This window comes from Caretta caretta, chromosome 3, assembly GCF_965140235.1.
Source record: "Caretta caretta isolate rCarCar2 chromosome 3, rCarCar1.hap1, whole genome shotgun sequence".
NCBI lineage: Eukaryota > Metazoa > Chordata > Testudines > Cheloniidae > Caretta > Caretta caretta.
The window spans coordinates 120,790,010-120,809,795 of NC_134208.1; the positions used below are offsets into that span (position 1 = coordinate 120,790,010).

General features: G+C 43.8%; 1 protein-coding gene across 1 annotated transcript in view; it reads left to right on the forward strand.

The window, feature by feature from the left end:
- TULP4 (TUB like protein 4) overlaps positions 1-19,786 on the forward strand; it is a 297,688-nt gene that overhangs the window by 47,422 nt on the left and 230,480 nt on the right. Inside the window, exon 2 of the mRNA XM_048844124.2 lies at positions 6,856-9,140. Within this exon, the coding sequence (XP_048700081.1) occupies positions 8,889-9,140 (252 nt within the window). The 5' untranslated portion in view covers positions 6,856-8,888. The remainder of the gene's footprint in view (positions 1-6,855; positions 9,141-19,786) is intronic.

Here is a 19,786-nt window from a genome sequence, read left to right on the forward strand (position 1 = left end):
CTTTCCTAAGAAATCCATTGTTTTGTCCTCGTTTAAAAAAAAAAAAAGTTTTGGTGACCTTTTCTTTAAGGAGCTCTGGTGTCACCAAGCTTTGGAACAAGGACTTGAAATTTGGCAGGAGGCTTGCCTTTGTTAGGGTTGTGTGTTTTCCATCCTCATGAAAGTTCACTTGATTTTCATTGCTCAAACCAAGAGAAATTAAATATTTAAATGACAAATGGATTTTTTTTAAAACATTGTTTTAATAATCTGTTAATAACAAGAAGTTTTGATCCTTAACCTGATATTCTTTTGAGTGTACACCCTGAGGCCTGAATCCTATATTCCTTGTGATTGAGCCCTGCCAATTCCATTGTGTAAAGGCCTGGATTGTAGCCTGATTGCCTTCTATGATAAGATAACTGGCTCTGTGGGTATGCGGAAAGCGGTGGACATGATATATATTGACTTGAGTAAAGCTTGTCTCCCACAGTGTTCTTGCCAGCAAGTTAAAGTAGTATGGATTGGATGGACTATAAGGTGGAAAGAAAGCTGGCTAGATTGTTGGGCACAACAGGTAGCGATCAACGACTCAATGTCTAGTTGGCAGACGGTATCAAGCAGAGTGCCCCAGGGGTCGGTCCTGTGGCCGGTTTTGTTCAACATCTTCATTAATGATCTGGATGATGGGATTAAGTGCACCCTCAGCAAGTCTGCAGATGACACTAAGCTGTGGGGAGAGGTAGATACACTGGAGGGTAGGGATAGGGTCCAGAGTGACCTAGACAAATTGGAGGATTGGGCCAAAAGAAATCTGATGAGGTTCAACAAGGACAAGTGCAGAGTCCTGCACTTAGGATGGAAGAATTCCATGCACAGCTACAGGCTGGGGACTGCAGAAAAGGACCTGGGGATTACAGTGGATGAGAAGCTGGATATGAGTCAGCAGTGTGCCCTTGTTGCCAAGAAGGCCAATGGCATATTGGGCTGTATTAGTAGGAGCATTGCCAGCAGATTGAAGGAAGTGATTGTTTCCCTCTATTCAGCACTGGTGAGGCCACACCTGGAGATTTGTGTCCAGTTTTGGTCCCCCCCCCACTACAGAAGGGATGTGGACAAATTGGAGAGAGTCCAGCGGAGGGCAACAAAAATGATTAGGGGGCTGGGGCACATGACTTACAAGGAGAAGCTGAGGGGACTGGGGTTATTTAGTCTTCAGAAGAGTAAGGGGGGGGGGGATTTGATAGCAGCCTTCAACTACCTGAAAGGGGGTTCCAAAGAGGATGGAGCTAGACTGTTCTCAGTGGTGGCAGATGACAGAACAAGGAGGAATGGTCTCAAGTTTCAGTGGGGGAGGTCTAGCTTGGATATTGGAAAACACTATTTCACTAGGAGGGTGGTGAAGCACTGGAATGGGTTACGTAGGGAGGTGGTGGACCCTCCATTCTTAGTGGTTTTTAAGGCCCGGCGTGACAGAGCCTGCGCTGGGATGATTTAGTTGATGTTGGTCCTGCTTTGAGCAGGGGTTTGGACTAGATGACCTTCTGAGGTCCCTTCCAACCCTAATATTCTATGATTCTGTGATTACCTATGCCGACGGAGGTATTTCTCCCTTTGGAGTAGGTGGTCTCTACACTGAGGAGGTACAGCATTTTAAGTGTAGACAAGCTCTTAATTTGAAGCCCTACAGGTTGGGAGCTGTGAAATGTAAAGTGGTGTAGAGCTGACTGCAGTATCTGTGCACTTGGCTGTGCATGACTTCTTTGTGTTGACAAAAGGGAGACAGCTTGATGAAAGATGCATGAGAGGAAGTGAATATTTTTCTGATTTTCCAACTTTGCTTAATACTGATGATTTGTACAAGTTAATGGAAGCAGTTGGGAGAGAAATGCTCAGTAGTTTGGCCCTAAAAGACGCAAGAAAAGCCAGATCTTGATGTTAAAATCTTTATTTATTCTTAAAAAGGACTCACTCACTCACTCTTCATGAAGTGCTAGAGTTGCCCAACAAATTCAAGTGGAGAGAATATTGGATTTCCCTTCTCCCTCCCCAGTCTGATGACTGTAGATCAGTGGTCCCCAACCTTTCTGTGGGAACAGCACATTCCTATTCCCACAAGACTGTGGCGGGCGCCAGACACCTCACCGCCGAAATGCCGCCGAGAAGCAGCAGCGGAAAGAAGCGCCGACGGTGAAATGCTGCCGAGTAACAGCAATGCTTCTCAGTGGTGGTATTTTGTGACATTTCGGCGGCGCGGTGTCCTGTGGGTGCACACAACTGCCCCGGTGGGCGCCACTTTGGGGACCCCTGCTATAGATGTTTCGCTAGGTGACTGTAGATGTTACATCATCACCATGAGAGTCACAGTATCTGAGACGCTGTTAGGGAGGGAGCCAGAGGAAAGGTACAGATATTCAATTACACTTCTACCACACGTGCCAGTGCTAGAAAGTATAAATACTTTCAGGACCAGTAAACTTTTCTAGACACTGGTGTTTGACCAGTGATGAGAGAAAATACTACTTATAGTTAAGGATACCCAACATTTTCCAATGTGAGACCCTGTTTTGTGGCTTATATATGTAAATGTTTGTAGTTAAATTTTTCATGCTGGTGTCTGCCTACAGCTGAATTTTTGGAAAGGTTCAGCTAAAACAGTTGAGCCATTTTGGAGAATGAGGTTAGGGAAAAAAGCTTTTTCCCCCTAATCTTTAAAAGTAATTAAATAAAAAAACCCACCATCAACAACAAAACCCCAAATTCTTACAACTGTTTCACTGAGCCATTGTAGCACCTCTATACTTTGGAGCAGAGACTTGAAATTTAGCAGCAGGATGACTGTACTGTGTGGGATTTCTATGCTCCTAAAAAAAATTTCCAAAATTTTGGCCTCCCATGACTTTTCAGATGCTCACAGATCTTACATGCTGAGTAGAGACTTGGAGTTTGACAGCTAAATTCTCAGTCTGTACTGATCATGCTCCAGCCCCTCACAGCTGCTATGTACGACCAGACTGCGCATGTATCATCCCTACAAAGCAGCTGAGCAAGCTGTATGCCCAGGGCTGCAGAGGCTGAGCAGGACTTATCCTGGAATTGCTCTTCTGGGCTACTGAGGTTCCAGGCACTGGAACTGAGAAGGGGGACACACTCTGGTGCTGTCAGTGTCCTCCCAGCTGGTGCCAAGGAATAAGCTACCTGACTCAATGAAATGCCGAGGGTTGAGGAATGGGGGATGGGGCAGAAGGTTGGGGTGCAGGGGGTTGAGGACTCCAGCTGAGGGTGTGGGCTCTGGGGTGGGGCTGGGAATGAGGGTTTTGGAGTGTGGGACGGGACTCTGGGATGGGGTTGGGATGTGTGTGTGGGGGGGTGAGGGCTCCAGCTGGTGGTGGGGCCGGGGATGAGGAGTTTTGGAGTGCAGAAGGGGGCTCTGGGCTGGGCCAGAGGGTTGGGGAGCAGTGGGGTGGTGGTGGTGAGGGCTGGGGTGGAGGAGTGGTGGGGGGCGGTTGAGAGGTTTGGGGAACAAAAGGGGGGCTCCAGGCTGGGCCAGGGGTTCAGGGAGCAGGTTCTCGGCAGCGGTTACTGCAGCTCCGAAGAAGCAGTCGCCAGATCCCTGCAGCCTCTAGGCGCATGGGCGGCCAGGTGGCTGTGTGCGCTGCCTTTGCGCCCACAGGTGCTGCCCCCTGCAGCTCCCATTGGTCACGGTTCCCAGCCAATAGGAGCTGCGGAGCTGGCTCTGCAGGTGGGGGCAGTGCACGAAGCCTCTCTGGCTGACCCAGGATCCTCATGGAGCCAGGGCAGGTAGGGAGCCTGCCTTAGCCCGGGTCCCTGCTGTGCTGCTGACTGGACTTTTAACAGCCCAGTCGGCAGTGCTGACCAGAGCTGCCAGGGTCCCTTTTCGATCGGGCACTAAATGAAGCAGAAGTCCTTTGGGATCAAATAATGTGTGGCCGTGTAATTAAAAACTGCATCACAATGCATACCTACAAGGGGACTGAATGAAGGTCCTGGAGGCAATCTGAGTTCCGGTATTTCTTAACTTTTGAGTGCTTGAACTTGCAACCTTAATGTTCTTTTAACTTTGTGTGTGTGTGTGTCTGTGTCTGTGTGTAATTCTGCTGCACATAGATTTTATAGATAGACTTTCCTGCTAGAGAAGTAACCATTGTTGTTAAGCAAAATGTTCTTGAGTAATCACTTGCTGTATCCCTTTTGCAGTTATTTCAGGTATTTTTTATTTCTGCCTTGCAGTTCAACTGTTTCTTCTTCTTGATTCTCTAATGAAGTCAGAATTTTTTATATAACATTAGGCATGGGTTTGTAGCCATGGAAGAGATGATACAAAGTCAGCCTTTTTACTTAACTGTGGAATCAAATGGGGAAAAAACTATGGGGAATCGGGGGAGTGAGTCATTTCAAAAGCAAAACTATTAATTTTCATAAGTAGCAAACAAGAAATTATATGAAAAACCTGTGCAAGGCTATGTATGCTTGTCTGTGGTTTTGAAAATCCCCTTTTAAAAACATGGTATTCATGCAGTTCAAACAATTGCTATCATAAGTGTTATTCATGTCTCTGTTGTTGATGTTTCAATGACACCCTTTGCAGCATATTAAAAACAGTTCTGTTGTCTGCCAGTATGATCTGTTAAGACCCGCATCATAGTACAGGCCCCTGCTGTCAACTGAAGACAAGGCAAAGGGAATACTGTTGAATTTAAATCTGTTATCTGTTAAGAAGAGCCTGGCAGGGGGTGCAACTAACAGCTCTGTTTCACGATTTCAAGGATCAGGATTGTTTACAGTACAAGCAGAGAGTTTCTCTCTGAAGCCATTGCTTTCCAAATTCTGATTTGAGTTAGTTATTCTTCACTGCCAAGTTCATTCAGCATCTGGTTCAGGAGCACTGTAAATTCAGAAAACAGTGTGTGGTTTTTTGTTTTTAAATCCTTACCATGCTATTATGAAAAAACTGTTAGCAACCACCACTTTTAGACCAGTTGTTGCTAGGCAGGTTCTGATACTGTCTTCCTGACTGGCATGAACAGACTATTTCATAAGAAGCATGCTAGCTAGATTGTGTTGTAAACTACACCACCTCCTCACCAGGTTGTCCAAGGAATGGATTTATAAACTCTTTGCCAGACGCTGTTGACTCTCATGTAATGGCAATTGTTCTAAATATGGCGTTAGCACAGTTTAGTGCAGTGGTTCTCAACCTATTTACCATTGTGGTCCGCGTATGCATAGGGTTGCCAGGCGTCCGGTTTTTGATTGGAATGCCCAGTCGAAAGGGGACCCTGGTGGCGCCGATTAGCACTGCAGATCGAGCCACTAAAAGTCTGGTCGGTTGTTCCCTACCTGCCCTGGCTCTGCCCAGCTCCTGGAAGCAGCCAGCACATGCAGCTCCTAGGCACAGGGGTGACCACAGGGACTCTGTGCGCTGCCCACCACCCTGAGCGCCGGCTCCACAGCTCCCGATGGCCAGGAACGGCGGCCAATGGGAGCTGCGGGTGCAGTGTCTGTGGGTGCGGTCGGCACACAGAGCCCCCTGGCCCCTTTGCCTAGGAGCCAGATATGCCGGCCACTTCCAGGAGCCACCTCAGGTAAGCACCACTGGCCGGAGCCCGATCCCCCTCCTGCACCCCAACCCCCTGCCTCAGAACGGAACCCCATCCTTCACCCTTATTCCTTCCCAGAGCCCGCATCCCCTCCCACACCCTAACCCCCTCTTCGGCCCTGAGCCTCCTTCTCCACCCCAAACCCTTCATCCCCAGCCTGCACTCTGAACCCCTCATTTCTGGCCTCATCCCAGAGCCCTCGCCCCCTCCTGCACCCCATGCCACTGCCCCAGTCTAGTGAAAGTGAGTGGGGGGGGGGGTGGAGTGAGCGGGGGGCAGGGCCTTGGAGAAGGGGCAGGGCGGGGCCTCAGAAGGGGCGGGGCAGGGGTGTTCGGTTTTGTGCGATTAGAAAGTTGGCAGCACTACATATAGGGCCCACAATGTGTTACATAGGCTGCATCCAATGCTACCTGTATGGGCCGCAGCTCTGTGCTGATTGGGCCATGGGTTGAGAACCACTAGTTTAGTGTGTAGTGTAGGCAAGGCTATCTTTGCAGCTGTAATACTTTCTTTAATGGAATACTGAATCAAAAAGAGGACAAAATTAGTGTAGACACAATAACTTTTAAATGCATGTTAAACACATGCCTCTTATCTTATAGTTATGCTCATCTTTATAAAACTGAATTTAATTGCTTGGTTCTTTCCCCCCTAATTCAAATGTATATTTGGTGGCTGTGACCCTTTCAGTTCAAGACATCAGTTGTCTTTAAAACCCATAAATATTTTACCCGAAGTTCTAGGCATCCTGTTTGGGAATACTCAGACTTCCTGGAATCACAAGTTAAATCCCAATGGGATCAAGTCACTCCTTCTTCATTTTTTGGAGGCAGATAAATGGAGTATAGCACTATGTACTTTATTATGTCTCTTACAGGTGACACCTTTTTAAAAACCTTACTTCTGTCTCCTGTTCGCTTACAGTAAAGATCCCATGACTCTTTTGTGAGAGTGGGAGTAACTTTGGTTCCTCCTCCCCCCAAATTTCCCTTTTCCCCAACTGTGGTGTAGTGTGCTATGCGATAGTTAATTGCTCCCTCTCTATTCCAGACCTGGTTGCATTTTGTTAGGTTTTGTATGTGTGTAGACTGTGAAAATCTTTGTGATCCTTTGGAATGAAAAAAGCTATATACATATAAAATATCAAATCATAATACTGAATAACTGCCCCAATAGCTCGCATATATATCTCAGACTACATTGTTTTGCAGTCTTGTTTTTTCACTGTATTTTTTGTGTGTGCTTTGTTTTACAGAATGGGAAGAATCCAGGATGTCAAGGCTTTGAAGAATAGACATCTTATTAGACTACCATACTGAAGCTGAAAAGGCAGATGCAGTTCCAAATACAAGGTTGAGTGACCTTGTGTACACCGCGTGTATGTATATACCCACATATTTCCACAGCCAAGCAGACTTGTTCTTGCATACTCCTGGGAATTCCTCAATTGATGAAAATTAACTTAGGAACCAGATGGAGCAACTTAACAGCACAGGGATCAAGAGCCCATGGAAAGACACCTGCCATTAATGGTCTGCTTTCCACATGGTCTTCACGGGTGAAAAAAGTTTGCAAGAAGAGGAAGAAAACACCCTCTGCCACAGAACAAGCCTCACAAATACCTCTACAATCTAAAGGAATAATTGAGAGAGAGGCAGTGTGGGGAAGAAACTGACTTAGATATTGCAAAAGGAACAATGAACTGTCTTTGGCACATTTTTTGCATTGAGCTCAGTAAACTGTAATTGAGTTTAATGTACTGGACTAATACATGGTGACCATTTATTGTGTGGTAATGACTGGAAGAAAGTAAGTTTAGGAACAATGGGACAAGTTTGGGCATTGAACTGACAAACCTCATCCTCTGTATTGAGTTAACCGGGTCATTGAACGTACTTTGTCCTTTCCTTTTCTTTTCTCTTTCTGCTTAGTATGGTATAAACTAATAAATGTTGTTCATCTAAAACCATCAGAAGACTACATATGTTTCCTTCATGTACAGCTGCAAATGTGGTCTTTTGGAACTATGAATCTGAGCTCTAGACAAGCCTCAAGAAGGAAGGAGCCCATCAAACAAGAAAGGAAAATATCTAGGGAAATAGTGAAACTGGGAAGTCAGATTTCTAGTACTGCTCCTCTTTTTGTTGATTATTTTTCTTCCTTCCTTGAATCCTAGAAGGTTTGCAAATGAGTGCTTTCTTGACGTGCTTTAATTTTGGCACTTGTTTTTGCAGCAGGGTGAAAAGTCTGTGATTCATTTGTAGTAGGAAAAAGGGAAAAGTAAAAGAAAAACAGCCTGACGTGCAGCCCTCTTCTGTAGGAGAGAGAATTTCATGGCTCACCTGAGGCAAACTTATCTGCTCTAAAAGCTTTACAGCATTTTGGTTCTGCTAAATGAAAAGGGGTTTTCTTTTTCATGCCCGTGTGGCAGCGAGAAGTGGGAAAGCAGGCGAGCTCGCATGATAAACAGTTCAGGTTGTGTTGGGTCTCTGGTGGAAGAAAGAGCTGCAATGAAAATAAGACTGTCTCTGGATTGCAAAAACCATTGAATCCATTGAGTAGGTTAGTACCGAGAGGGATTTCCCATCTGGCCTGGCACGGTGGTGCCTGCCCAAGCTCGGATCTGTTGTTTCGCACGGTTTGTGTGCCTTTTTTTCCCTTTATGCAATCTCTCTCAACTTTAGCAGCAGAAATGTGCTTGGTGGAGAAGTTATGCCAGAGGGCAGCTTGGGAAAGATGAATGTCATATATATATATTTCTCTCTCTCTCTCTATATATATATATATCTACACGTATATATGTGTGCGTGTTTAAATTTCTGCGACTGAACTTTTGAAGAAAATCTGACTGGAGGAAATCTTAAAGCCTTAAGTTACTTGAAATCTACACATTTGCAACTCTTTGTCTCTGGAATTGCATTACGCTAAACTGGAATCTCAGGCTGTATAAAGATTATATCAAATTGAGCAAAAAGACGAATTACCACTTCTTGAGCGCCTCTTATGAAGGAGCTGTTTCTCCAAAGGATCAGTGCACCCTCACTCTAATGACTCAAAGACAAAAGGAACCTGATTTTTTTTTAAGTGTTACTTTTTCTTAGCCAACTGCCATTGTCTTTTATAGAAGAATTTTTCACTATGCATTTGGTGGATATTTATAAACACTGACCCATGTTCTCCCCTCCAATGATCTATCCCAGGTCAGTCTTATCAATAAAAAAATAGATTTAAATTTTGTGCACTAGACATATTACTTTCTTATGTCAAAAATTAAAGATAAAGAAAAGCATGTATGCAGCGGTGGAACATGGGCCTGTTCTTTGCAGCGATTCCAACATCCTCTGCCTCTCCTGGAAAGGTAGAGTTCCCAAAAGCGAGAAGGAGAAACCAGTGTGCAGGAGGCGGTACTATGAAGAGGGCTGGCTGGCAACAGGCAATGGCAGAGGAGTTGTCGGAGTGACTTTCACCTCCAGTCATTGTCGGAGAGACCGAAACACCCCTCAGAGAATCAACTTCAATCTGAGGGGCCACAACAGCGAGGTAAGGGAACTACATGTCACGTGTTAAGCTTGAATTTAAAGCTAGCCTCGGCAGCAGTTAAATGGAGGATGCGGCATTTCTGTTTAAAATTTGGCATGACAGTGAAAAGGGTTGGAGGCTTGGGGCCTGAACCAAATCCCATTAAAGTCAGTGGAAGTCTTTCCAGTGACTTCAGTGGATTTTTGGATTAGGCCCATGGAGAGAAAAGGTCTTGGGACACTGCAGGGAGTGAATTTATTTTTGTTTGCTCCTTTCTCCTCTTCTTCCCCCAATGTATTTTAATCCCCAGGCTAGTTCAATAAATAGACTGTGGTGGATTTAAAGACTGTGCTAGTGGTGGTTTACATAATGTTAAACTCCTGCTTAGCAGCCTAAGGAAAGCTATCGAGGATGGAGCCTGGCTCTCTCCTAGAAACTACAAACCGAAGTGCCCTGCAGCAGGCTTGAGTGAGAGATGACGACTGGGGACTTCACAAAATGCCCAACTGGTGGAGGAAGATGGATGGGGTTGTCTAGAATAATGTGGAGATGCTCCGCAGTAATTTCATGTAATTCCGGGATGGAGAGCATCACCCTTACTCTAATGGCCCTGGGATTTTTGCATTTATTTTTTATTAAAGGGATATTTTTGGGTGGTAAAATTGGGAATGCACAACTGAAACACCACTCTTTCTGGCACTTATTTGTGCCACTGCATACTGCCTCATGCACTCCCTGCTGGGCAAATGGCATGGCATGGGTCACTGATGCCCAACGGTGGGTACAAAGAGTGGAGTGTACAGTGTTGAGAGCTTTTGATTATAGTTTAATCCTTACTAGTAATCCTGCTTTTTGATTAGGTAACAGCAGGAAGTGTCCACTGGATAATATTTGCTGGAATTGGAAACTCCACTCTTACAGTACAGTTCCACCTTACAATTTATTTCCTATATCTAAAATCCAAGATATTATGCTATTTAACTGTTCTTGGTGATACTTGTTAACTTTAGCTCTAATGTGCACTGCTCTTTTGACAGAAGTGTCTTCAAAAATTGAACTCGCATAATCTTTTGTGCTTGTTATATTGGGGGTCAAAGTGTGTAAAAGTGAATGACTATGTTCTTTTAAAAACAAGTTAAAAGATTTAAGATTCTAAATCATTAACACATTAACACAGAGATGGGGGCTGAACCATAAAGTCTGGAGCAAGTCTGGGGTGGGTGTTTGTATCCAGGATTTTGGGTGGAGGCCCATCTCTCTGTGTGTTCACGCATATGGCCTTCAATTACAAATACGTTGTACATTTTTAACATGCTATATGAAAATCACTTCTACTACCCAAGTTTTCTCCTTCTCCATCTTCCTTCTGAGTTTTCCCCTGCTGCACAAAGGGAACACTTGAAATAGTGCAGGACATTGTATTTATGGACAGTGAAGTCCAGTTGTTCAAGAGCAAATGTGGAAACCTGGGACTAGGCCTTGATCTGTACCAGTTAAATAAAGAAGACATTGATATTTCACATCTCCACTCCTCCTCCTTCTCCGCCACCTTCTCTCCATTCTGAATTACGTCCTTTGGCCATTTTTCCTTTGTTTACCCAAGTGGCTGTGGTGGAGTATTTTCTTTCTGGGTCTCTGGGCTGTTTCATGTTGATTGTAGCTGTAGTAATCATAGCACATTCTCCCAGTTACCTGTAATTGGGCACTACAGAGACTCACAAATAAAATGAACATATTTTCTTTGTAATTGGGCCCGGTTTTCCATTGGGTTTGTGCTTCTGCAAATAATGGCAGAGATCCCTGGTACTGGAAATTGAGCAAATGATCAGGTTTTGGGAGTGCATAGGGTCCATAACTCCATTTCTATGTTTAGGGCTACAAAAGGGGGCAGAGCAGCATTATAAGTGCCTGGTCCTGATAGAAAACGGGGAAGAAAGTGGCTTTGGGCAGCTAGGATTCTGATTCAGTGGCTGCTATTAGAAGCTTCTGCTGGCCTAGTACCCCAAATGCTAGTGTAATGAAAGCTGCCTCTTTGGGCTTGCCTGGCATGGGAACTTCTGTGCCAGATTTGCAGCATTTGGCCTTCTTTAATTTTCCTCTATGGGAAAATTCTATGGAATTTCCTAGGGATAAAACCAATAGGGCTCTACAGAAATTATTCTAAAAAGCTATAGGATAGAATGGAGAATGAGAACTTTTCTATAGTAGGTTGTGGTTTTTTTTAGGGTTTTTTACTTAGCCCATAGCAGGAATATACTACTCTATTAAATTCTATAGGATGATTCAAAAATATTGATAGAAAAGTTATTTTCTATCAAAGTTAGACTCCTTTAGTTCTATTTTTTAAATAAATGAAATTCTTGAACCATGGAAATACCCAAAATATTCAGATCTTTAATATACACTTATGAAACATTTGGAATAAATTTTAATTGCAAGATTTTACTTCAATTGATGTATGGCAATAAGTAGTATGAAACCTTCTGCAAAAGAGGTTTCCCAAGTGTACAAGTGGGATTGAGGGTGAAATCTGTGACATTAACCACGCCTAGTGTAGTGTTTGGAAATCTCTCAGCTCCAAGATAGTTTCTTCTCTCCCTTGTTTTTAAGGTCTCATCCTTTCTCTTCCCTCCCCCTGACACAATGAGCTGACTGCTGATTTTGGAGACATACACATACACAGTAGGATATCTCTAATTAAACCTATAACTGATGCACAAAGTGCATGTGATAGGAAGAGATTGACGTCAAGTTTAAGCCTCTAATACACAGGCATAGTTATTTGATGACTGGGAATTCCCCAGTCCAGCCCTTTGGGTGTCATCTTGTCCCTTGCTTGTGGTGACAGATGTTTTTCTAGATCAGAGGTGGTCAGACTATGGCCCACGGGCCACATCTGGCCCGTGGGACCCTCCTGCCTGGCCCCTGAGCTCCTGGCCTGAGAGGGTAGCCCCCAGCTCCTCCCCCACTGTTCTCCCTCCCCCGCAGCCTCAGCGTGCCCTGCTGCTGGTGTAGTGTATTAAACTGCTCTGCGTCGGAATGTGCTACTGGTAGCAGTTACGGAGAGCAGTTTACTACACCACACCGGCACAACGCTCTGGGCAGCGGGGCTGTAGTGCCGCCAGCCACCAGTGCTCTGTGCTGCTTGGTAAGGGGGCAGGGGGTTTGGATAGAGGGGCGGGGTGTGGATGGGGTCGGGGCGGTCAGAGGGCGGGGAGTGGGAGGGGTTGAATGGCGGCAGGCAGGGGTCCCGGGGGGGGCAGTCAGGGAGTGGGGGGGTTGGATGGGGCAGGAGTCCTGGGGGGGCGCCGGGGGCAAGAAGCAAGGGGGGGACGGATAGGGGATGGGGGCACAGCCTGGCACAGCCTCCCCTAACCACCCCTCCATACAATTTCCAAAACCCGATGTAGCCCTCAGGCCAAAAAGTTTGCCCGCCCCTGTTCTAGATACTCCCATTGAGATAAAGCTACTGCTGTATGTCAAGTTTATTGTCTTCCTGACATGCACCGCTGCTTTATTATCATTATCATGCACTGAATTATAAATGTATGGATTCCTGTAATGAATAGAGTGTAGGAGGTGAAAACTTACATAGACAAATGCTATCGATTTGGGTATAATTAATTTCAACAATATATTATTAGCACAGCAAATGACCCTAAAGTTTCAATTCTGCTGCTTTTTATTTAGGGAGGGGATTGTAGAGAAGGTAAATATAACAATGTGTTTTGGGGCAGCACATGAGACTGTTGTTAAATGAATAGAGGAACTGGGATGCCATTGCTATGTTTTTTGAGATATTTTTGATGATCGTTGAAAATGTTCATTTGAAAACCTGCTTTTTTGGTATCCAGTGTTCTCTCTGATTGTCCTAGCATTCCTGTTAGTGGTGAGAGTGACTACCAGGGGAGAGTCTCCAGTAACAGGATACTGACGTGCATAGGTGGTGGCTGATTTACTCACTACTTAAATGACTCATTGAATCATACAACAACTGGGTATGGAAAGGCTCTTTGGTGTAAGCCATGGCTGTGTGTTATACATTTTCTGCTGCAAGGTAACTGGAGATTTAAAGGATAATTGTTAGAATTTGAAACTGCAGAGTGGCTGCCATCTTACTCTGACTAGCAAATTAATGTTTTTGCGGTTGCGTAAGAAAAAACTGTGTAATGAAATAGCCTGGTCCCATTTATTTTGTTGCAGATGTCAGCATGTGCAAGTGGTCTGTTTTGTGACAGAGCTTTTGTTACCTTGGGATAAAGGTTACGGGCCTGATTCTCACTTACTCTAGGGCTCCTTGACACCACTCTGGTACTACAAAAGGGACTTAAAATGGACATACATGTAATATATTATAGAAACAGAAAGGAATTAATGGTGAGATTTTTCTGAAGTGTTCAGTGTTAACCTAACTGAGCTCCCATTGACTCGTGGAAGTTTTACCATTGACTTTGGTAGAAGCAGTGTTAGGCTAACTCTGAGCACTTCAGAAAATCCTACCCTTACTTTTGTTTCTATAGTGAATTAAGGACCAAGGGTGAAATTCTGGCTTCATTTAAGTCAGTGGCAAAACTTCCATTGATTTCAGTGGGATTTCACCCTGAGAGTCTGAAATGCACCATGCTGAATATCCTTCAGTTCCATTCAGACCACAGAGGCACTGCTCTGGCTACTTCCTTTTAAGGTGTGTCCATAGGTGCCAAATCCAGGGCTGGAGCACCCACAGGGAAAAATTGGTGGGTGCTCTGCACCCACCTGCAGCCAAGCTCCCCTCCCTGCCCCCCCGGCCTCACCTCACCTCCGCCTCCTCCCCTGAGCACGCCGCGTCCCTGCTTCTCCCCCTAGCTCCCAGCATGGCGTAACAAGCCCTGGGAGGGAAGGGGGAGGCACGGGATCGCTGCATGCAGGGGAGGAGGCGGGGCCGGGATGGGTATTTGGGGAAGAAGTCCAATAGGGGCAGGGAGGGGGCGGAGTTGGGGTGGGGACTTTGGGGAAGGGGTTGGAATGGGGGCGGGGTGGGGGTGGGGCCCAAGGCAGAGGCGGGTCAAGCACCCACCAGTGCCAGCAGAAGTTGGCGCCTATGGATGTGTCTACACAGCAGCTGGGTACATGCTTCAGCACAGGAAGACAGATGCATGCTAGCTCTGCTTGATCTAGCATACTAAAAATAGCAGTGTAGTGGTGGCGGCTTGGGCTAGCCACCCAAGTATGTACTCATGGGGTCGGGAAGGCTTGTATACAGCAGTGAGCCTGTGCTGCCTTGGCCACATTGCTATTTTTATTGCACTAGCTCCAGCAGAGCTAGCATGTGTCTGTCTGCTCATGCTGGGAAGCATGCTAACAGCTGCTGTATAGACATGCCCTTAATGCACGCCATTGTGCCTAGTATAGGAGATGCTAGTGAATGTCCTTGTGTTCAGTAGTTCTTACATTCTTTTAAAATAGTTTTGTGGTGTGTGCGTGTGTGTGTGTGTACATTTTTCTTTTTCAAATATGCAAACTGCAGAGTGAATTTCAATGCATTTAGTAAAATTTTGTATGTTAACTAGCATTCCAGTGTGATAGAACTTAAAACATAGTGAGGATAAGTATATGCCCATGCAGTGAATCCAGACCACAGGTTAAATACTTTCCACTTTTGTCAGTCAAAAATTGCTGTTTGTGCTCAGTAAAGTAGAGCAACTCATTTGTTTTCATTCCTTTTCAAAATATCAGAAGTAATTCACTTCACATGAGAGGCTTTAACTAGCTGTAAAAATTCTAGTTTGAAAAGACGACTGCACCTGTTTTCTCACCCCAGTGGTTTGAGAATTAGTAGAGAATCCCTGCTCAGCAGGACTGTAGAGTGAAATGTATTTTCATATTCAGATTTTAAAGGGATATGATCAAGTTTAAAAAACAGTTGAATTAAATCTTGCTTCAGATATTATGCCTCCTCTTGAGTGCCTGGCCAATTTTTATGGGTTTAGAGTCACGTTTTCCCAATTAAAAATAAAATAAAAGAATCTCTGTCCCCTTTTGCTGTTTGAAGGACCCAAGCAGAAAGGAAACGGACTCTTCCCAAAGGGCGGTTTCATGCACAAAGTAAATAGTTCTTTTTTTCCCCTGCGGTTATTCAGTGTTAGTAACTACAGGTGTTACTTTTAATCTATTATTGTTACCAATGTTAGACCAGAATGAAATTTTTAACTTGTCCTTTTAAAATTAGAATTGGCATTTTTGAGCCCAAGCATTAGTCCGGTTACTAAAAAGAAAAGATGATACCGTTTTTAACCCTTGACAGGGTTGATGCTTGGTATCAATCCGAACCCGCAAATAGTGATAGAACAGTTCTAGGATGTGAATAGTTAGCAACTGGGAGGAAGTGGGGAGGAACCAGAGGGCTGCCTTATGGCTCTAGGAGTCTCAGATGTGCGGCAGGGGAGTAGGAAAGATCTCTTCTTCACAAGCAGCTCGTTCCTGGAGCTATTCTGGCTGAGCAGGAAAGAGGCAGAGAGGGGATGGAGAGGGAAGGGCAACTTGTAGTGGAGGAGCTCAAGTGTCTGACCTAACCCTGGAGGTGGGCACAGTGGCCTTTCTGGTGTGACCAGTAGTGCTTTGCTTGCACTCAGGAGGGATGAGTTCTGGGATTGTAGTCGAGGGAGGGAATGGGATCCCTGAGCCTTCTCCATACCATGGGCCTTGCAGGGGAGCCACAGTCTGACTGGAATGTTTTTAATTTTTTAAACTCCGTATTAAAGCACATTAGAAACTGTTTTCATTCTCTTCTGTCAAGTTTCCATACTGCTGGTATCACCCGGGCCGACGCTCTTTCTTCTCAGCAAGCTGGCCTCCCTGGTAATGGGCTTGGACTTGCTCATTGCAGTTGCAACAAATACTTTTCAAAGCCTTTTTATTTGGAGAGTTAACTTGTGCTCTGTTCATTTTTCTCCCACCCCAATTGTTAAATAGCTCAGCACCGATCCTGTTATTTCCTGTCCCCACCCCCAGAGAGCAGCGTGTGAATGCCAGGGATGTGGTCCAATCCCTTCCTCTTCATCTCTTGTCCAGTGTGACAGCCTCCAAGTGTCGTTTTATTTCCTGTTTACTTTGACCTCTTCTTGAGTTACGGTCAGCTTTTGCCTTTCAGTCCCCTTCAGAAAATTCTACTGCCATCACTCTCGCCCTGTAACGTGTTAACATCTCTATAGCTTCCCTTTGCCTATTTCCCTCAGCCCCTCCATAAACTCTGTATCTTCACCTCTTCCCCCTGCAAGTTCAGATATTTTCTGGCTGCTACTGTCACACCAGGGATCTCTTTTGAGGAACCTAGAGCCAATTCTCCCTGTATTGATAGTATCCTCTTTAGCGTGGAGCATAAGGCCGTAGTCACACCAGTAAGGGACTCTGTGAAGGAAAGGGAGAGTGGTGCTCCGATATTCTATGTAGGGGCTAACCTATTGTCTCCACAATCGCTAGACTCCTTGGCCTAGTATGCCAACAGGAGATCCCACAAACTGACAATAAGGCAGGCCCTAGTGCAGCATTCCCAACCTCAAGCGCTCAAAAATCATGAATTAGGTTCCCCCCATCATAAAATTAAACAAAACAACATTTTGGGTAATTTTATTTGCCTTCTGGTTTCTGAGCCTTTAGGGAGCACTCAAGTCAGATTTTCAATCTTTTCTCTGCAAATGTGAGGGCTAAAAACATCCTTTTTAAAATGGAAAGTGGAAATTCTCCCCTAATCACATGCTGGGGCTTTAAGAAAAGCGCTGGATATCTGTAGACTCACAATAAAATCACAAGAGCTGGCAACACTGCTTTGCTTTGTTGATTTGAAATGGCTTTTGCGGTGCATGTATACAAAGCGTATTTCCTGTGGACTGTTGGTCACCTAGTCAATATTTTTTGGTTTAAAAATGTTACCAAAATTTTTCATTTTAATGCACTGGTGGAAAAGAATCCAAGGAGAGGAAGTAAAGAGTTTATATGATTTGGGAATAGGATTATCAGGTTTTAGAAATAACCATATTTTTAAGCAGGTTGACATTGTCCCTTTAGATTTCACTGTGCAGTAGTGTTGTTAAAAAGTTCTTATTGCCAGATAATGTATTCTGCTTAAATAAGAACTTTAGAACTGGAGTCAGACTCAACAGCTTTCCATAAATGAACCTGAAACCTTTGTTCACATCTGATTGTTAAAATATATATATATATTGTACCTTTTAAGATTTCAGTGCCTGGAGGTTTTTTCTATCACTTCAATGGCAATGAAGATTTGTTATACCTGGGAAATATACGTTATTTTTCAGGGGTATTCTAATGTATTCAAAGAAAACGTACTTGTTTGTTTGAAGGAGGTTTATTAGGGAGCCAGCTATAAAACTAGCAAGATTACTACTAGATTGCTGATCTGTTGGCTCTCAGAATTTTGATGATAAAGGTCACTTCTAACCTCCTCATGTAACTTTGTCTTGAATATAAATATACACAAAATACATTGAGCATTCAAATGGCAGAGGAATGAGGTTTATGAGCTACGGTAATTATTAAGATAATGGATAAGATGCCCATTAAAAACTATAAACACTTCACAATGTAATTGCAAAGTAATTGCCTGTCAAGTATAGCAGGATTGTTTTAGGTCAGACAAAAAATGTATAGACACTTGTCTCTGGGCAACCGACAACTGACTTCTGACAGCATCTTTATGCGCATGTTTAAACTTCTAGGAGAGATATAAATATTATGTTTGGTTTAGGTACTGCTTTAAACAGAAGTAGCCTTCCTTTTTAGCCTACCAAAAATGGGCGAAAAGAAAGGATTGAATCAAAGAAACTGTTTCATTTGTTTGTGGACATTCACAGTCAAGTTGCAGTTTTAACTGTAAAAATTGAATCAAGATAATTCAGTTGGAATTACCTGCCAAAAGACTACCTTGTAGGAAAATAATATCTTTTTTATTTTTCTCCATTCTTTCCATGTTCAGGAGATGAAATGAGCTGTAGAAATAAAATAAGCATAGAGTTGACTTCATTAGTGAAGAAAATATTAGTTTACTTTTCCTAGTTAGACCTACTATACTTGAAGTATTAATGTGCTGACAGTCAGGTTTTGCTTCTTCCATGTATGTGTGCAAGTAGTAGAAGTACAAGGAAATAAGCTTTGGAAAATGATCTGCTTTTTTAGGTTTCAGAGTGGTAGCCGTGTTAGTCTGTATCAGCAGAAAGAACGAGGAGTACTTGTGGCACCTTAGAGACCAACAAATTTATTTGAGCATAAGCTTTTGTGGGCTAAAGCCCACTTCATCAGATGCATGCAGTGGAAAATACAGTAGGAAGATATATATATACAGAGAACATGAAAAAATGGGGGTTGCCTTACCAACTCTTAACAAGAAGTGGGCCATCCTAATTGTCACTACAAAAGTGTTTTTTTTCTCCTGCCGATAATTGCCTACCTTAATCGTTTGGTCTCGTTAAGAGTTGGTATGGCAACCCCCATTTTTTCATGTTCTCTGTTTATCTGTCTATCTTCTTCAGATGCATGCAGTGGAAAATACAGTAGGAAGTGGGCTTTAGCCCACGAAAGCTTATGATCAGATAAATTTGTTAGTTGCTAAGGTGCCACAAGTACTCCTCGTTCTTTCTCCTTTTTTAGGTTATTTTAACTTGGAGGTTAGTTATAGTTTTTTAACTTTGCAGGCCCTTAATTGACCATGAATAGTGTGTGTGTGTGTGGTGTTTTTTTGTGGGGAGGGATGTCATGGTTTACATTAGGAAGAATAGATTTATCTTGAGTATTGATAAACATAACATCACAAACATAAGATCAATATCATAAGATGACTTCTTATTTTATACTGTAAAGCAGCATATTTGAGCATAGGTACAAAGTGCAAATGATTATTGTATACTGGGACAAATTTTGTTCTGTTACCCAGCATAAATCCCACTGCCTTCCAAAGAGTTGCTTCAGATTTATGCCAGTGTTATTGAGAATAGGATTTGGCCTGCTTCTTATAAATATTTTTTTATTATAAAACAAATTAGTATGTAGAGTGACAGACTAGGTTAGAGTAGTGTATAGTCAGATTACTAAAGTCTCCATGTTATAAATAGCACACCCAGTTTAGACGTGGCATGATATAACACAGCTGCCTTAGACAACTAGGCTATTAAACTATATGTACTAAAGAATCAAAATTCTGCTGATTAAATAGTTCCACATTTGGCTTTGTCACCATAATATTTACTCTTCTCTGTATTACAGTGGTGCCTTGGGGCGCCGTTGTATTAGGCACTATAATAGCTCTTGTTTATAGAGAGAGAGAGAGACAAGATGGGGGAGGTAATATCTTTTATTGGACCAACTTCTGTTGGTGAGAGAGACAAGCTTTTGAGCACACACAGAGCTCTTCTCCAGGTTTGGGAAAGGTGCTCAGGCCAGGTTTACACTAAAAAGTAAGGTAGACCCAGCTATGTTGGTCAGGGTTGTGAAAAATCCACACCCTGGAGTGATGTCGTTAAGCCAGCCTAACCCCTGGTGTAGACAGCACTAGGTCAATGGAAGAATTCTTCCATTGACCTAACAACTGCCTCTTGGAGAGAGAGATTAACTACAGTAATGGGAGAACCCCTCCTGTCGTTGTAATGAGGGTCTACACTGAAGTGCTACAGCAGCAC